Source organism: Eptatretus burgeri, chromosome 3 (genome assembly GCF_056783735.1).
Source record: "Eptatretus burgeri isolate ZD-2024b chromosome 3, Ebu_testis_v1, whole genome shotgun sequence".
Classification (NCBI taxonomy): domain Eukaryota; kingdom Metazoa; phylum Chordata; class Myxini; order Myxiniformes; family Myxinidae; genus Eptatretus; species Eptatretus burgeri.
This window is the reverse complement of record NC_140963.1, coordinates 128,316,365-128,334,088: the sequence shown is the minus strand read 5'-3', so window position 1 is coordinate 128,334,088 and position 17,724 is coordinate 128,316,365. Positions and strand designations below refer to the sequence as shown.

General features: G+C 40.2%; 1 protein-coding gene across 5 annotated transcripts in view; it reads right to left on the bottom strand.

The window, feature by feature from the left end:
• Positions 1 to 1,818: 1,818 nt before the first annotated feature.
• The window catches only part of LOC147030949 (dnaJ homolog subfamily B member 6-like), a 115,624-nt gene continuing 99,718 nt past the window's right edge, over positions 1,819 to 17,724 (bottom strand). For all 5 annotated transcript variants that reach the window (XM_085875547.1, XM_085875548.1, XM_085875551.1 and 2 more), the window contains 5 exons: positions 14,422 to 14,478; positions 12,540 to 12,653; positions 12,304 to 12,417; positions 6,704 to 6,836; positions 1,819 to 4,540 (listed from right to left, as the gene is read on the bottom strand). In XM_085875547.1, coding sequence (XP_085731673.1) covers positions 4,435 to 4,540; positions 6,704 to 6,836; positions 12,304 to 12,417; positions 12,540 to 12,653; positions 14,422 to 14,478 — 524 coding nt within the window. In that variant the 3' untranslated portion in view covers positions 1,819 to 4,434. The remainder of the gene's footprint in view (positions 4,541 to 6,703; positions 6,837 to 12,303; positions 12,418 to 12,539; positions 12,654 to 14,421; positions 14,479 to 17,724) is intronic.

Genomic DNA, 17,724 nt, shown 5'->3' with positions numbered 1-17,724 from the left:
GTCCTCCCTTGGAACACATGAACTCTTATCCACCTACAATGTCTTAATCTGCAGCTTAACGAAGTACTACTCTCCCCTCTGAATCCCTCCTTACAGCTTAAGGCCATGAAAACCAAGACCTTAAAGATTATTGGAATCACCCGCGATGAAGATGACTTTATGGGCTTATCACTTTTGCATCGCAGACAGGTTGTTGGTGTTCTCTCCGTTTTCTATCGCCCCCTTTCTGTGCCCCCCCTCCCCCACCCCCAGGTTTCTGCAGGGTGTACCCAGTCTGCCAGTAATCCACTTCTTGTGAAATTCCCAAAATACAGAATCACTGCTCACCTCCATTCATTTGTTCATCTTTTTCCTGCCTGTGGAATCAACTTTCTCAGTCTCTATGATCTGATTCCCTCCAGGGCCTCAAGATAGGTGTTCACCACCACTTCGGATCACCCCCTTCCGCCATCAAACCCCCCACCCCTCCTGTTCTAGCTCTTTCATGAGCTTTGACTCTTCTGTTGATGCTATAAAGAGGTAATCTAAATTTATGGTTCCTTGAGGAGAAACAGCCTATGGGGTCTGTATCTCTGCTGTGCCTTTTGCACTGGATGATTTGTTATAGGTTTCATACTGCTCGCGACTGTTCCGTTACATGCAAAATCTGCCGAGAAAGAAAGAAATAACAATGCATCTTCCTGGTAAATAACGAGGAATATTATATCCAGGTGATATGTCAACACGGTAACTTATCTCTCATTCAGAATATATATATATATATATATATATATATATATATATATATATATATATATATATATATATATATATATATATATATATATATATATATATATATAGATTGCTCTGAAGCTAGAGCAATCAATTTCACATGTATATGGTCAAATTGAAACATTATTATGTTTGTAATTGTTAAACCTATTTCAATTCTGATTGTATCATTACAAATAAGAATATGCAAGGATGTTGTAACGACATCATTTTGCCTTTGATTTATTAATATATTAACATGCTTTATATTGGTTCATCTGGTAATTATTTCCTGTGCGGGATTTTTGGCAGGTGTTTTGACGTTCCGAGAAGGAACCGCTGCGGAGCATAAGGAGACTGGACTTGAAATCCAAACGTTTCGGATGTCTTTTCTCCCACGCTGAAATGTTTTTTTTTTATGCATTCATTTTGGTAATACGATAATTTAATACATTTTTAAGAATTATTTTCTGAAGGTGTTTAGAAAAAGAAAGACAATATTTTTACCTGAAGATGATGTAATTTGCAATTATTCAGCTATTTATTGGATTCTCATCATTTAAGTGTGCAATGGCTTAAACAGCCCTTAAAACATTCTAATCAATGAACTTTTTTTTGAAGTTAAAAAACAAAAACATTACTTATGTGTTTGTCAATGAACGATTGATAAAACTCAAACCTAATCTAATATGACCTTTTCGACCTTAAAAACGACCTTCAAAGTCAATTTCAGGGGTGACATCCACTCGCATCATGTTTGGCATCCTTTACCCCATCAAAATAGCATAGATGTCTTTTAACATGAAATATATATCCTGACTTTTTCTTAGGCACCTTTTGAATGTTGGCAGGTCTACTAATATCGGATTTTCCTCATGGGAAAGTGAAGAGGCCAATGCAAATGAACTGAAGAACAACATTCTGATTCTGATGTACTATACTCTGTTGCAGCATCGGTGCTGCCGAAGCAGTTTCTTGGCAAAGCTTATACTGGATGGTTTGTCGTTGCCTTCCCAGAGACAGGATAACATACAATGATTTAAAACACCCAAAGAGAAACAGAACTGCAGGTTCAAAGGTAACTTTATTTTACATTGCTAGTTATATGATCACAGAAACACAGAGCACCTTTTCTTAAATAGGTCGTATAACACCCATCCTCAAATATGTAACATGAGTGTTGAAATAGAGATATATAATTTTCTTCAAACGTCTTAGCACATTAAAAAACCATGGTGTTTTAAAGTTGTTGGGAATAGACATAGTGAAGGAGCTTATATCCAGTCCCTATCACGATTGATTGACTACATGCAAAAGCTGATGTGCTTTCTCCTTTCAAGAAGGCATATCTGTTTCATTCACAATATTATCCGTAATCTTTCATATGAATCTCATTAAATGAACATGAAAATTATTTTATTCTTATCTTAATCATACGATAGCTCTTTGTATATGTATATATAATATATGTATGTACGTATGTACTGCATATCGTACAAGAATCGAAATTCTAAATAATTGGTTCAATGTTGATAATTTAATCTAATTCTCCTTATAATACAAGGACCTGTCATTGCATAGCACCTCCAGCTTTTAACTGGCTAAGAAATCCATTTTATTGATTTAATTTCAGAAAACTTACAACCAATGTGTAAACTCCCTTCAATATGCTGTTTTGATAAAGATAGCGCTATGGATACTTGAGCAACAACCAGTTAGTTGTTCCTTACAAGAAATATATTTTAAATTTGGAGAGTCATTGTCACTCGTCAATTACCAGAGTACGGTGACATGCGGACTACCTTCTCTATTCCCAAAATACGATTTCAAATCTCTTTATGACAAAATGTTTTAAACCCAATCCTAGCTTTGCATTCCACATCACAAACCAGTTTGTCAGTTTTCTCAACGTTTTTGTCCTTTATGTAATCCACATCCATTAATTCCAATCACTGTATCAACAAGTCTATTATCCCCAGAGAAACTGCAGAGGATTGCAACATAATAGACAAACAATAATTAATTTAATACCAAAATATGGTGGTCGAAGACATTTCCCCCAAAAGGAAAATCAAACTTTCAATTTCAATTACGAACTTCGAGTAAAAAAAAATTACTTTTTTCAAGAAAAAAGGGAGAAATTGCTGAAAACAGTTGCGATGAGCAAATATATTAGATTTTCCACTCAAACTAAAAATAGTCATGTAAATGCATTTCGGGATACTTTATACAATAAATAATACAAAGTGAAGGTGCATCTCTATCCCCAAGAGAACTGTAAAACCACAAGGTGCACATATGCATAATAAATAAGTAGTTGTATGATTCATTCGAGGTTATTTGAAAAAGGAAACATGTAATAATGTGTTAGTCTTTGTAACTGCATTCATGGTTGGCAGTGGCACCTTGGGACTTTGTTGTGCGGTATAAACACAGGAGAGTGCCACATATCGTACCAAGGGCCAGAAACCATTGTAAGCAGTCTGTCTCTATTAGGTTGCGATATTATTCCAAAGTATTATTGTTATAACTTATGATTACAGCATAAGACATCATGATATTGCTTCTCAAACTGTTTTTCTGCTTCATGGAATGCAATCTTCAAAAGTGAGATTACAACATATCTTCCTTCCACATAAACAAAACTAAACTTATTTCTCCGGCAAATAGTTTTTACCCGTTGAACCCTGAGCAACTTGGACTTTTGGCTCCCCCACCCTGGGCTCCTTGGAGAAAAATCTAGCCGCTCGGCTATATGGAGGTTTGAATACGGCCGGTAAACCGGCCGCTCAGGTTTATGGAGGTTTGAATAGCGGCTGGTAAAAAGGCCGCTGGGGTTCAAACGGTTGAACAATTATTGTTTTTTTTTAATCTTGAAAAGTTCACAAGAAGCTCAGCTTGCTGCCATAGAAGCTTACTTCAATTGCTTTCATTGCTGAGAACAACGCAATGCTACTCAAATATCAAACAACATTGACGTTTATTGATTTTGAGTAGTTTGAGAATTGATGTATTTTTCTTGCCAATGAAAGCCTAAAGGCGTGCAGATTTAATACACAAAGAGATAGTTGGCAATCATTCAGCCTGTTTGTGCCTTTACTTTAAGAAACTGCACAGCTTGATCCACTGCAGCAATACAGAAAAGTTCCTTGTTCATGTGCCGCTACTTTTTTCATATCAGTATTGTTTGAAACTTCTGGACAGACAAAGAATAAATGGGCTCGACTCCTGGGAGCATAATGACCTCAAAAGCTAACGTGTTAAATATATAGCAAAAGTGGGGTAGACCCTGGGGAAACACCCCACTTGTTTTAAGCAAGAGCAAGGTGTATTTTTATATCTCTCATAGAATTGTCTTGTATTCTAGAGCCACAATGATCTTTGCTAAAGCACGTGGAACATTATTCTGAAATTCCTCAGGATTAATACACTGACACTCAGAACTTTTACTATCATAATGCTGGCATGTGGGTTCTGATGGGCAGTTTGCCCAGGGAATAACAGTGATATAAAGCCAAGGATGCAGGAACAAATCCCATACGACATGTTCACAGCTTAAAGCCTCTAAAAAAAGCACACGCAGAACTCAAACCACAGTCTGGGACATCTATCCAGACTGAGTCAAGTGTAATGTGGCTTTTGGAATTTCCAACTGCCACCACAATCACTGTATTCTGCTGGTTATTTATATTCAAGCCTACTCTTTTGTTCTCGTCCATTGATGTGAATGGATCGCAGTTTCCCATTATCTTCCACCTCCACCTTCTCTTGACCATTTTCTACGGTGCTGAGGACACAAAGTGAGACAAAGTTGTGCTAGAAACCAGGTCACGGCCTCAAGAGAAAATGTTGAGAACATATCAAAAGATGAAATATGGAATCAAGAGGTTCACTTGGGGGAGGTGTGCATTGGAATGGAAGATATAAATATTAAAGTAGTTGGTTTTATAGATTATGTCTTAAAGCAATTCCTTCACCAAGATCTTTGAAACCTAGATGTGAAAATTGGTTTCATCACCTCTGCTGACTCTCTTATACCATTGTATATTTCAAAATATTATACAACACCCAAACTAATTTCAAAATGTCCGTCTCTTTATTATATCTGAAGAGACAATAGCAAATCATTGAGTGTATTTCATGCCATGACATTGCTTTAGTAGCATCTACCATCCTTTCGGAATGGATGATCTGTGCAATTACAATGATGCGATCAGCATCTCTACATCAATACGAGGCAATACATTTTATTTATTTTAATGTAAATGGTTGACAGATAAAGCAACAAATATATTTCATGGCATGGTACACGTCATTTTCTGGGTACTTGATCGTGATTGAATGCATCTATGACCGGAATTTGCTCTCCAGAGTACCATGTCACAGTCATGAACAGGTATTTTGAATATCAAGATATCAAGAAGATATCCACACATAATGGCCTCCACTTTATAATAATACTACTACTAATATTAATAATAATCATCATAATCTATAACACTAAAATGATTGACAGCTCCTGTGTTGCACCATCTTGCCAGAGAGCTTAGACTGCACATGTGCTGCACATGTGTGCTTAGACTCTAAATCTGCTGCTCAAAATGATTTTCACATGACGAAGGTCAATATCAAAATAAAAACTTGCAATTTTTAATCAAAACGAAATAAAAAGATTAAATATGGCCACTTTCTGCAAGCTGAGCGAGCGCCGTGATGTATGATGGGCACTTCATGTGGAACAGAGAAGTCCGAATGTAAACCCATCACTGATGGAAATGCTACATTTTCATAGATGTGCTTGTCTTTAAGACTGCATATTTATAATAGGGCAACCGACTTTATATAATCTGTCATATTTTTATTATTATTATTATTATTATTATTATTATTATTTTATTTTAAGTGATCTTGCTCTTGCCACATCAGCATCCGTTTCAAGTGCGTTAACAAATTCTTCACTCAAACTTTACAATAAGCACTGAGCTTTGCCAAATATGCTCATGAAAAAAGCCAACAAAATTATTAACTTTAAACTGAACATTACATGTTAATTTGGAAATTGTCTTTTTGTTAAGTTTATTTTGACGAGTCATATTTGTTGCGTTGTTACATCATTGTTAAGCTAAACTGTTTCTAAAAATTATGACTATACCATTTCGGCCACATTGTCGTCAGTTCACAATTCGACCAGCACTTGCCATGAGAATAAATATAATCCAAGGACAAATATGATAAAGATTTGCCCTTCACCGAGAAAAACCTGTGCTAATCTATAGAAAAACCTGTGCTGGAAGCACGGCTATTCCGCTGATGCACTGCTCCATGCAGGTTACGGCAGAAATTTTGAATTTGGCCAGGGTACAGGCTGCCAGAGCTCACCTACTCTTCATTGAAAGACACATTTGGTTCTTCAACATCCACAAGCGAATACCAAGCAGACAGGTGCCCGGCTTAACATCCACCCAAGGGACAGCATGCTTTCTAATGTAACATCCTACCTACAAAGCACCATTGCAACAGTTTATAATCATGTCGATAATCGAACCCGGACTGGTCAGCTAAAAGGTACTAAAACCCAGACTGCCTCTGCAGCACCGTGTAGTCCCAAATCGTTAACTAATTGCATCGCCTTCTAAATTCAGTGATAAAGTAACCATGACAGTGATTAAAGGCTCTCAAAATCTCGTACTTTTTCTAATTTTCTCTCAATGGTATAAAGTACATGGACAAACAAACACACTATATGGGATTGTTGTATGGGACCACTGATAACAGTATCAGGAGCTCTGTAATTACATAGGAATGGTGATTCTAAGAAGATAAGATCTGTCGGTAATGGAAGAGAGATTTCGTGACCACAAATTACACAGAATATGCCATTGTGTTGGTTCTGGATACAGTGATGAGATTATATCTTTAAATTCACTCATCTTAGTGACCAATAACTTACCGACGGGTCGTCACCTTCTTGCCATTAACCAGCTTGGTGGTCGTCGTGACTGTTTTGAATTTTGTAATGCCTGGTCCAAATGAAGCAAACCCACTGTCACTCAGAATGTTTTCAAAGGAGCTGAACTGGAACCCTTGGAGGATCAAAGGAGGGTGAGGATTAGACAAGCAAGATAGGACTTTTTTTTTAAAGAAAAAAGACAGGCTTTTTAATTCCAAATTTGGGTTTCTGGATTCTAAAGATGAAACCAAAATGTTCAACAGTGTAATATCTTACACCATGGAAAAGCATTGAGAGTCATTAAAGTTATTTAAAACAGTAAGTTGGTATTCAATTAACTGTATACTATAATTAAATTAGTAAGAAAAATCAGTGAAGGCCCCGGTAAATAAAATAAATTCAACGTAAATGAGCTATAACCAAAAATATGATCCCGGGAAATCGCTTCAATTTCGGGAAAAGATTTTATCCCAAACTTGAATTGCAGTTACAAAACCCAACAAACAGCACCTGCAAATTCTATAAAGGCCAAAATTGGTAAGTACAGGCTGATTATCAAGTTTTCTTACACTGTAAAGCTTTGACATTTTATTCTGAAATGAAAAGTGTGATAAAAGAAACCAATTTAATTAATTTATTGAATGAGGTTGAATGCAGTTGTCTCACTGCCATGAAATGACTTGTGCATTCGAAGAATTTCAATTATTACATTGTAAGTGGGTGGGTATCTTGCTCGACTACACGGGATGCGTGTTCATGTTCAGTGGCGATTCATTGGAGAATGCCACTTGTATCAATGACACTTATGGATATTGTTACATAGTTTGTTCCATCTATAATTTATTAGTTTCTTGTCTCTCTCCTCCCTTTATTATTTTTCTAATATAAACATTTACTTCCAAGAAGCACTTTCCCAACTTTTGCCTTTGTGCCCAACCCGTACCAACCACCAAGAAGTTCGGTAGATTTATTGGGGTTGCTTAGGGGATCGTAACTGGTTACATTGAATGAAGTAACAGTAAATTCTGAATGCAAAATGAATTCGGTAACCTCGGCAAACTTCAGGGGTTCTACAAAACCCTGGCAAGATGGGTGATGTTAATCGGACCTATTGACGTGACAATATTAAAGCTATTTTGCAACGAGCTCGTACCTTGGCCGAATTCTAAATTGTTTTTGGATGAATAGTGAACATGGTTCACCACTTTGCTTCATTAGGCCAATTCCTGGTCTATAACTGAGAAGAAAGCTGCATTTGTCTCAGGTCAATGACCGATTGGACTATTTATTTCAATTTGACGAATAGTCAGGTCGCTAGGTGAAATTACCGTTACTGACCGGATAAAAGCATCAAATTTTGCATGGACTCAGGGTTCAACATAACTTCAAAGTCTAGGGTGGGTACCACGCTAAACAACTTCTGCTTTAGTCTAATTCCAAGATGGCCACCAATATCACACCACACCTGATTAAAGACCAGACTATTGACTATTTACCCTCTTTTTATGGCCAAGTAGTACATTTAATGGCACATAATTAATATTATAGGACATAGGACCATAAAGATTTTAATTTTAAACATTTTAATGTTGATAGAAACAAAAATCATGGCCAAATTCAAGATGGCGGCCATGTTTTTCAGGTCGGAATATATATTTCTCGCAGTTTGGAGTATTTTCCGTGTTGCTTTTCCTGAGGTTGTTTTAGGAGGAAATAATACAGCATTTCTGATTCGTACAAACCTGTATATGAATACCCTAATGTACTTTTTACACGTATCTGTCTTTTAGAATTCAGGCAATTTCATACATCGACATTTGCAAAGCGGTGAGCAATGTAGGTTAGCTTTGGAACATTTACATGTAGTGCAGTCCCCCTTTACATGAACATCTGATTAATTCTCTGCAAGCCTCTGCAACCTTCCTGCGAATACCATTTCCTCTTTTTTCTCGAGTAGATTCTTTCAAACTGTCTGAAATATGTGTCCCAAACTATGTCTATCTGCCTTGTATCTTGTAGATGCTTCTGCAAGTGAGGAATAAATACTTTGTCAGCGTACTCACTGAAGGTAGAAATTCCATTCGTTGGAAGGCAGTGAACAATTACAGCTCCATCAAGTACCCTACAGTCAAATATTCCTGGTGGGTCAATTTCATCAGATGGCTCAATACATTTCAGTAAGTCTGATTTACTGCCCGGTGGATGAAGCTTTCCAAAATCTGACAGTGAGGGTGGGAATGACTGTATCTCATGGGCAAAAAACTCTTCCAAATCAGATTCCCTGTTTTGCAGGGCAATGTATAGCTGACCAAACATAACTACATTGTTTTGCAACACCTTCATTTTCTTCCCTTGCTTTGTCACTTCCTTTTTCTGAGGTTTTCTGAACAAAGCCAATGAATTCTTCTTGATAGTATCATGAATAGAATGGGTACGGTCCTCAAGAACACATTTCACATAGTTATGGAACTGCTTTCTGCCAGTTTCCTCGAGCGCATACAGAGAGGTTTTCACCGATTCATCTGCACAGGTGCAGTTGTCCAGTGAAACAAGTTCTGGAAAATCATCCAAAAAAATATTACATTTCGAGACTGATTTAGGACTGGCGATGCCTGTTATGTCTTTCCAGACTGTGCTTTAGTATCTGATTGTCAGCCATCTTGGATTTGCATGTGTCATGTGACTTCTGTAAAGCGTTGAAGGTGGTACCCACCCTGAAATCAATCTATAGGTTCTGTAGAAACATCATGCCAAATTTGGTACTTTTAGCCACCAAGTAACGGTAATTTCTAAATGACACTAAGCCACTTGACTAAAGTGGCCACCTCAAACAGGGAAGTTATGAGGGTAATAAATTGAGAAATCATAAGTTGAGAAAAGAAACATATAAAGAAATAGGATAGGGGAGAAAAGGAAGCTGTGAGAGATAAACAGTATGAGGGAGAGTTTGGAGAAGAAAGGAGTAGGAAGTTCAAAATTAACCCTTTTTGTGCGTTTAATGCAATCAGGACTTTCAACACTGAAATCACACATGAAATGGTGGGATGCGAAATATTTTTGCAGAAACACCAATGGACTATCTACAAATTCTGTGCAAGAAAATGGCAAACGTAATGACACAACACACGACCTCCACCACCATGGCAATTTTTCAATTTGCTTCATACATCCCCAATCTCACCCCTCCTTAACCGTATCTACTCCCAACCAACTCCATCTTTTCTTCCCACTCCTCAACAACTCCATACTGTCTGTCTCTCTTCTCTTCCCAATGATCCACCTCCTTAAATATATTTCTCCACCTCTGGGCAAATGTAATATTGCTACGAATCTGGAAGCTTAGTGCACTCAACATTCAGAGTCCCGATAGATCAGTTATATCGGTAAGTACGTGTTTCTAGTTAGGGTCCAGTCCCTAGTCTAATGGGAATTAAATGTTCATGCGCTGCAGAGTTATTTTGATAGTTAGGATTTTTACATCAACGACAACAATGCCCACCTTCGCTCTCACAACAGCAACACTCCGCTTGCGGAATTCTTCACGCGCTCACCAGCAAGTGCGCACGTGGGCGGAGTCTAACATAGGCATGGCGTCCCTCTTTAGCCAATTGACAAGGAGTGGGCGTCTCACGCGCCCCGTTTCCGACCCAACACGATCGCCATTACACACGTGTTTTTGGCTGAGGACATGGGCGGAGCCTCCGTCGCTTTGGCTCGAAGCTCCAGCCAATGAGCGGAGGGTGAGCACTACACGCCTGCCCCAGCCAATTGGGAGGCCACCACGAGTCGTGTGAGAACCCCTCGGCCAATCAGGAGGCGAGTGGTGAGGAGAAGAAGCCTCTCCCTCCTGACAAGAAATAGACGGGACGGCACGGTGTCAGCAGCTGCTGGTCTCGTGTCGCTGCTTCTGGTCTTCTGGTCTCGTCCTGTCGCCAGCGTCTGCTCTCGTCTTGTCGCTGGCTTTGGTTTCGACGCATGCCGGAGGAGCGTGCTGGAGCCCGACGCTGTCCTCCGTACCCAGTGCTGCAGCAGCATCGAGTTGCGGGTTCGAGTCCCGCCGGCCTAGGATGTTGAAGACCGCACGAGGCGGGAAGGTCGGAGAAAGCTTTGGTTCTCAGCTCATCTGTCCTTGAGCTAGGAACCTTCAATAAAGACCTCGAGGTCCGTCTCTCTTTTTGGGTATTTGTGTGTGCGTGTGTGTCTGTGGGCCCGTCTATAAGTAGGAATTGTTAAGTGCTTTTTGCTGTACATGATTGCATTGCCTAGTCGTGATAACTCTGCCCTTACGTGCTTCCCCTGTTCCCCCCTATTGTAAATAAATATCCCTATTGTTGAATGTTTCAGCTCGTCCTCATCCTTTCCTTCATTGGTTTTGCACGGTGCATGTTGGGTGATTAAAAACGCCGTTGCTGCTGTAGTTGTGCATTTGGATCGACGGGACCTCGGTAACCATCCGTTCGGGTTACGCACGGGTCGAGCACGGAAACGGCTCGTCCCGTTCGAGCTCCGTCGAGGGTGTGAATTCCTCGGTAGTTCGCCACGAGGTATTTTGAAGTTTGGCAAATAACCCTGTACCACGTGGTTGAATTATTGACGATTCACGGTCCTGTAAGGGACCCTTACCTTCGGAGTTATCCAAGGGTAACGATCTGAATTCCGGGTGTTCGATGGAGTCGACTCTACTGCTCCATCTAGCGGTCGTGCTCGCAGCGGATACCCGGCCCACAACAATATATGAATTTTGATTACCCCAAAAGGAGTTTACCTAAATTGTACATTGCAGATGAAACGGATTTTTCTCCAGAAGCAATTTTGAAATCCTGCTCACCAATGTAATAGCATGCAATCCGATTCACAAAAAGTGAGATAATGATGTCTGAAACAAGCTGCGGATAGTTGCCACAATCTCTGTAACCCATATGATTAAATTTTAATATCGTGTAGGGGGGATGAATGTTGTATTTATAGTAGGTATGGAAAGATGTAATTTATTTTTTGTATTGTATTTATCCAAGCATGTGCAAATATATGTATATATATTTCCCAAGCATATAAAGAGATTTTCCATTAGTCGTTTCAAAAACATGTCAAAAGATGATTGGATCGATAATTCAAGACCCGTTGAATGGAAAATTATGGAAGTTGTTTTTATTGTTTATCCTCGGATTACTGAGTAAGAGCAACATGTAAATTGGCTGTGGGTCATGATTTGAACAAAATATTTCTCCTTGGGAAGGATCAATGCAAGCATTCCAATTATTAAATTATGTTATTGTTTCAAACATAATGCTGTTGGAATCCTGAGTTTGCCATATTTGCCGTGTGGTTTGATGAAATGTTTAAGAGTTTTCTCATAAAGGATGCCACTTATCTCTGAAGTCTTCGAAATGCATCGGTAATAATTCCCTGCATGTTAATGGACTGGGCTCCTTTTTTAGCTGAAGTGCCTGCTGCTGGTATTGGCTTTTGTCTGTTGAAAGCTGAGAGTCCAACTCAGAGGTGAAAGCTTGCAGCAGTCTGGGAAAACGGCTTCAGCAAGAAGGCGTATTGTCAGGGCAAAAGCAATGGATAAGCCATTGTGTTCACTGAACAATCCTTGCCTGCATTCAAAGGAAGGCCAGTAAATGTAGAAAAGAAATCATCCTTTTCTGCTCGTCTGTGCTTTTCAATCTTCCGTCTCCCAGACCGCTTTCCTCCAAGATCAAAAGCTTCGTCTGAAAAAGAAAGAACAAGGCTTGCAAAAAAAAAAAAAAAAAAAAATCAAGGCACCTCTGCATCCTTGTCAGGGTCTGTGAAAGAACAAAGACTCATCAATACCTATGACATGTCAACTCACCAAATAATTCCGCAAATGGATCCCTTCCACCAAAAAATTGTTTGAAAATTTCCTCAGCTCTGCGGTACGAGAAGTCTCCCATTTGGTAACTTGCATCTCCTTTACGCCTCCGCCCTGAAGAAGAAAGCTTTCATAATCAGCCACCAGTAGAGGAGGCAAACATGAGAGAAGAAATACATTATTCCTGGAATAAACATGAGGGATGTAACCTGCACAGGTGCAGTTACGCTTCCGAGACAGAATTTGTTTTTTTCCATTATTTTGACCGAATGGTTTGGTGAGCCGTGATAAAACTCATTTCAGCAGGATAAGCATTTTCTAATAAGTTTCGCAACAATTGTAAATCCAAATCAGGCGACTGCAAATAAATGACAATAAAAATGATGACAGTTAATCTCTAGCACCTTTCACAAGATGTTTTGAGGTCCTTTGCACAGGAAGATATACCACAGAAGAGACCAAGGTAAAGAAAAATAACAAAACTATCTTTCAGTCAATCAAATCGATATACACTACATGGCCAAAAGTATGTGGACACCTACTCGTCCAACATCTCATTCCAAAATCATGGCCATTAATATGGAGTTGGTCCCCCTTTGCTGCTATAACAGCCTCCACTCTTCTGGGAAGGCTTTCCATGAGATGTTGGAACATTGCTGTGGGGATTTGCTGTGGGGATTTGCTTCCATTCAGCCACAAGAGCATTGGTGATGTCGAGCACTTATGTTGGGCGATAAGGTCTGGCTCACAGTCGGCGTTCCAATTCATCCCAAAGGTGTTCGATGGGGTTGAGGTCAGGGCTCTGTGCAGGCCATTCAAGTTCTTCCACACTGATCTCGATAAACCATTTCTGTATGGACCTCGCTTTGTGCACGGGGGCATTGTCATGCTCAAAGAGGAAAGGGCCTTCACCAAACTGTTGCCACAAAGTTGGAGGCACAAAATCGTCCAGAATGTCATTGTATGCTGTTGCATTAAGATTTCCCTTCACTGGAACTCAGGGGCCAAGCCTGAACCATGAAAAACAGCCCGACCATTATTCCTCCTCCACCAAACTTTACAGTTGGTTCTATGCATTCAGGCAGGTGGCGTTCTCCTGGCATTCGCCAAACCCAGATTCATCCGTCGGACTGCCAGATGGTGAAGCGTGATTCATCACTCCAAAGACCGCGTTTCCATTGCTCCAGAGTCCAATGTTTGGTATTGCGGATGGTGATCTTAGGCTTGTGTGCGGCTGGTCGGCCATGAAAACCCATTTCATGAAGCTCTCAACGAACAGTGTTTGTGCTGACATTGTTTCCAAAGTCAGTTTGGAACTCGGCAGTAAGTCCCGCGGTCCCGTTCTCTGAGCTTGTGTGGCCCATCACTTCGCGGCTGAGCTATTGTTGCTCCTCGACGTTTCCACTTCACAATAACAGCACTTACAGTTGACAGGGGCAGCTCTAAGAGTTCAGAAATTTGACAAACTTATTGGAAAGGTGGCCGTGCCGTGCCACGTTGAAAGTCACTGAGCTCTTCAGTACGTCCCATTTTACTGCCAACGTTTGTCTATTGAGATTGCATGGCTGCGTGCTTGATTATATACACCTGTCAGCAATGGGTGTGGCTGAAATAGCCGAATCCACTCATTAGAAGGGGTGTCCGCATCCTTTTGGCATTGTAGTGTATCTCAGGTTAAAGGAGAGAAACTGAACTACGAGGTAATGCAACATCAGCATTTTTCTTTTTTAACGGCCATAGGATGCAGCAGCACTCTTTCACCTGAAAAGATTGTGTCATACGTCATTCCAGCTTTGACAATGCCCAGAAAAAAATGAGATGTGCAGCATAAACCACGTGTTAAACAACTTCATGACTGGATACAAAGCCTCCTTGAACTCACCAGCCCTCTCCTTTGCACCATTCTTCCCATACTGGTCATAAGCTTCTCGTTTTGCTTCTGAAAAGTGCAGAGAATTTAAAAGAAAATCAAATTATTAAGAACTTTGCACCTGGTTCCAATTAGAATGCACAATGTCACGTAACGTGCCATACAAAACAAACCTGGAATGAATGAATCTTACAGATTTCTTTGTAAAATGACAAAAGATTTTTAGCCGCGTCTCGCTACGCAGGACATGGCACTAGGAGAGCTCCACGTTGTTCTTCTTCTTATTCTTCTTGTGAAGACAAAACCTTTAGGACACGGCTCTTTTATATACAGGATCCGGATCTCCTTAAATACTAAACACTTGTACACATCCTCGCATTGAGGGTGCCTTTTGAGAGCGTCTATCATGAACTTTTAAATATATTCGGACATTTGCTTTAAAGTTTCGAAAAGTTCACGTTACTATTTAAAGATTATTCCATTTAATGTATTGTAATTTCGTAAATACACTATTTTCTCGTCATGAACGACGATCGTCCATGACGGGTCTCGCTATTGGCTCAATCAAGGCACGTGACGAAATATCGGAAGTTGTTGTTGTTTTTTGGTTTTGTTTTTTTTTTCTTCTTCTTCTTCTTCCTCTTCTTGTTCTTGTTCTTCTTCTTCTGGTGAAGACAAAACCTTTAGGACGCGGATCTTGGACACATTTGTCCTTGTTTTCAATATATCGCACACCTTCAATATATCGCACTCCGCTTTCATCTCCTCTACCTGTCAAGAATGTGTCAGTGTACCAAAAGAAGCCGGAAAAAATGTCACACTCGGCATTTTTACCCGTTGCTTCGCTGATGCATTTAATTAGAAGATGACATGTTGTATTTCATAAACATTCTGCTCTATTCACTCTATCATTTACCCAAGGTCATCTTCCATCTGCTTGGAAGTCAGCTGACATCACCTTCATCAACCATCCTTGCTGCTTATTTATGGCACAAGCAAAAATCATTTCCGCTTTGTTGTGAATGTCAGCGTTGGATCTTAAGATTTGAACCTCTGCTTAAATTAAGTGGAATTAAACATTTTGAAAATTTTGAATTCTTCTCACTTAGATTTCAACATCACTGTAATGCATATAATCAAGTTGTATAAACTTCCTTTATACAAGAAGAATATGATATATAATACTGGCTACACTGGGTGGTGCTATATGAAACACATTTACATGGAGAGCATTGGGATCTTCCCCCCACCTTGAACCCCCTCACCCAGATTTGCTACCAACACAGAAACCATAGTTGCAGTACCTTGAGGCAACATGGAAAATTTGTTTGGATTTGGTTCAGTAGTTTGTTAGTTTATGAAGCATATATAAAAAAAATAAACAAATACCGTGGAGCCCCAACATTCGTGGATTAGACATTCATGGATGCCACGTATTTTTGGTTTATAAAATGCGGCCTGCTTCTACATTCGCGCTTTGTGTAGTGGAGTTTTTTTTTTTAATTACTATTATTTTTATTTTTTTCAGGACGGGTCTCCGATATCCACTGCCGCTGATATCAATTCAGCCTGGGAATTCTTGCACAGAGAACTGCTCTCTCTCTCATATACACAGATTCATCCCATCTCATCTTCAATAATCTTACCCATCCTCTGGCATCCCACCTTACTCTCCAAGCTGGAGCTGCCGATGAAATCCAAGGCCAACTAACTCCACTCTTGGATTACTGACTCCCTCCACTCTCATTGTCAATGTGTGGCTCTCAATGGAACACTTTCATCTCTTCCCCCTGTCAAGGCTGGAGTACCTCAAGGCAGTGTTCTTAGCCCCATTAATCCTATTCCTCTCTGAATGTCTGGAAAATCCTCTTTATCTCTTTGCTGATGACTCCACCATGTGCCGTGACATGTCCAATCCTTCTGACAGACAGGCAACAGACTCTTCCCTCGCTTCAGACCTTGACAGAATCACATACAGGTCAAACATGTGGGACATGTCTTCCAATCCTGAGAAATATCTCTATCTCTATATATCTCTCTCTCTCTCTCTCTCTCTCTCTCTCTCTCTCTCTCTCTCTCTCTCTCTCTCTCTCTCTCTCTCTCTCTCTTTCTCTGTCTCTCTCTCTCTCTCTCTCTCTCTCTGTCTCTCTCTCTCTCTCTCTCTCTCTCTGTCTCTCTGTCTCTCTGTCTCTCTGTCTCTCTCTGTCTCTCTCTGTCTCTCTGTCTCTCTCTGTCTCTCTCTCTCTCTCTCTCTCTCTCTCTCTCTCTCTCTCTCTCTCTCTCTCTCTCTCTCTCTCTCTCTCTCTCTCTCTCTCTCTCTCTCTCTCTCTCTCTCTCTCTCTCTCTCTCTCTCTCTCTCTCTCTCTCTCTCTATCTCTCTATCTCTCTCTCTCTATATATATATATATATATATATATATATATATATATATATATATATATATATATATATATATATATATATATATATCTCTCTCTCTCTCTCTCTCTCTCTCTCTCTCTCTCTCTCTCTCTCTCTCTCTCTCTCTCTCTCTCTCTCTCTCTCTCTCTCTCTCTCTCTCTCTCTCTCTCTCTCTCTCTCTCTCTCTCTCTCTCTCTCTCTTCATCTCTCTCTCTCTCTCTCTCTCTCTCTCTCTCTCTCTCTCTCTCTCTCTCTCTCTCTCTCTCTCTCTCTCTCTCTCTCTCTCTCTCTCTCTCTCTCTTCATCTCTCTCTCTCTCTCTCTCTCTTCATCTCTCTCTCTCTCTCTCTCTCTCTCTCTCTCTCTCTCTCTCTCTCTCTCTCTCTCTCTCTCTCTCTCTCTCTCTCTCTCTCTCTCTCTCTCTCTCTCTCTCTCTCTCTCTCTTCATCTCTCTCTCTCTTCATCTCTCTCTCTCTCTCTCTCTTCATCTCTCTCTCTCTCTCTCTTCATCTCTCTCTCTCTCTCTCTCTCTCTCTCTCTCTCTCTCTCTCTCTCTCTCTCTCTCTCTCTCTCTCTCTCTCTCTCTCTCTCTCTCTCTCCCTCTCTCTCTCTCTCTCTCTCTTCATCTCTCTCTCTCTTCCTCTCTCTCTCTCTCTCTCTCTCTCTCTCTCTTCATCTCTCTCTCTCTCTCTCTCTCTCTCTCTCTCTCTCTCTCTCTCTCTCTCTCTCTCTCTCTCTCTCTCTCTCTCTCTCTCTCTCTCTCTCTCTCTCTCTCTCTCTCTCTCTCTTCCCCCCCCCCTCTCTCTCCCTCTCTCTCTCACACTCTCAAAGAGGTTCAATCACTAAAACTCTTGGGTCTCACTCTCAGCCATGATCTCTCTTGGGCAAGCCACATGTAATGTTAAGGCCCGGTCA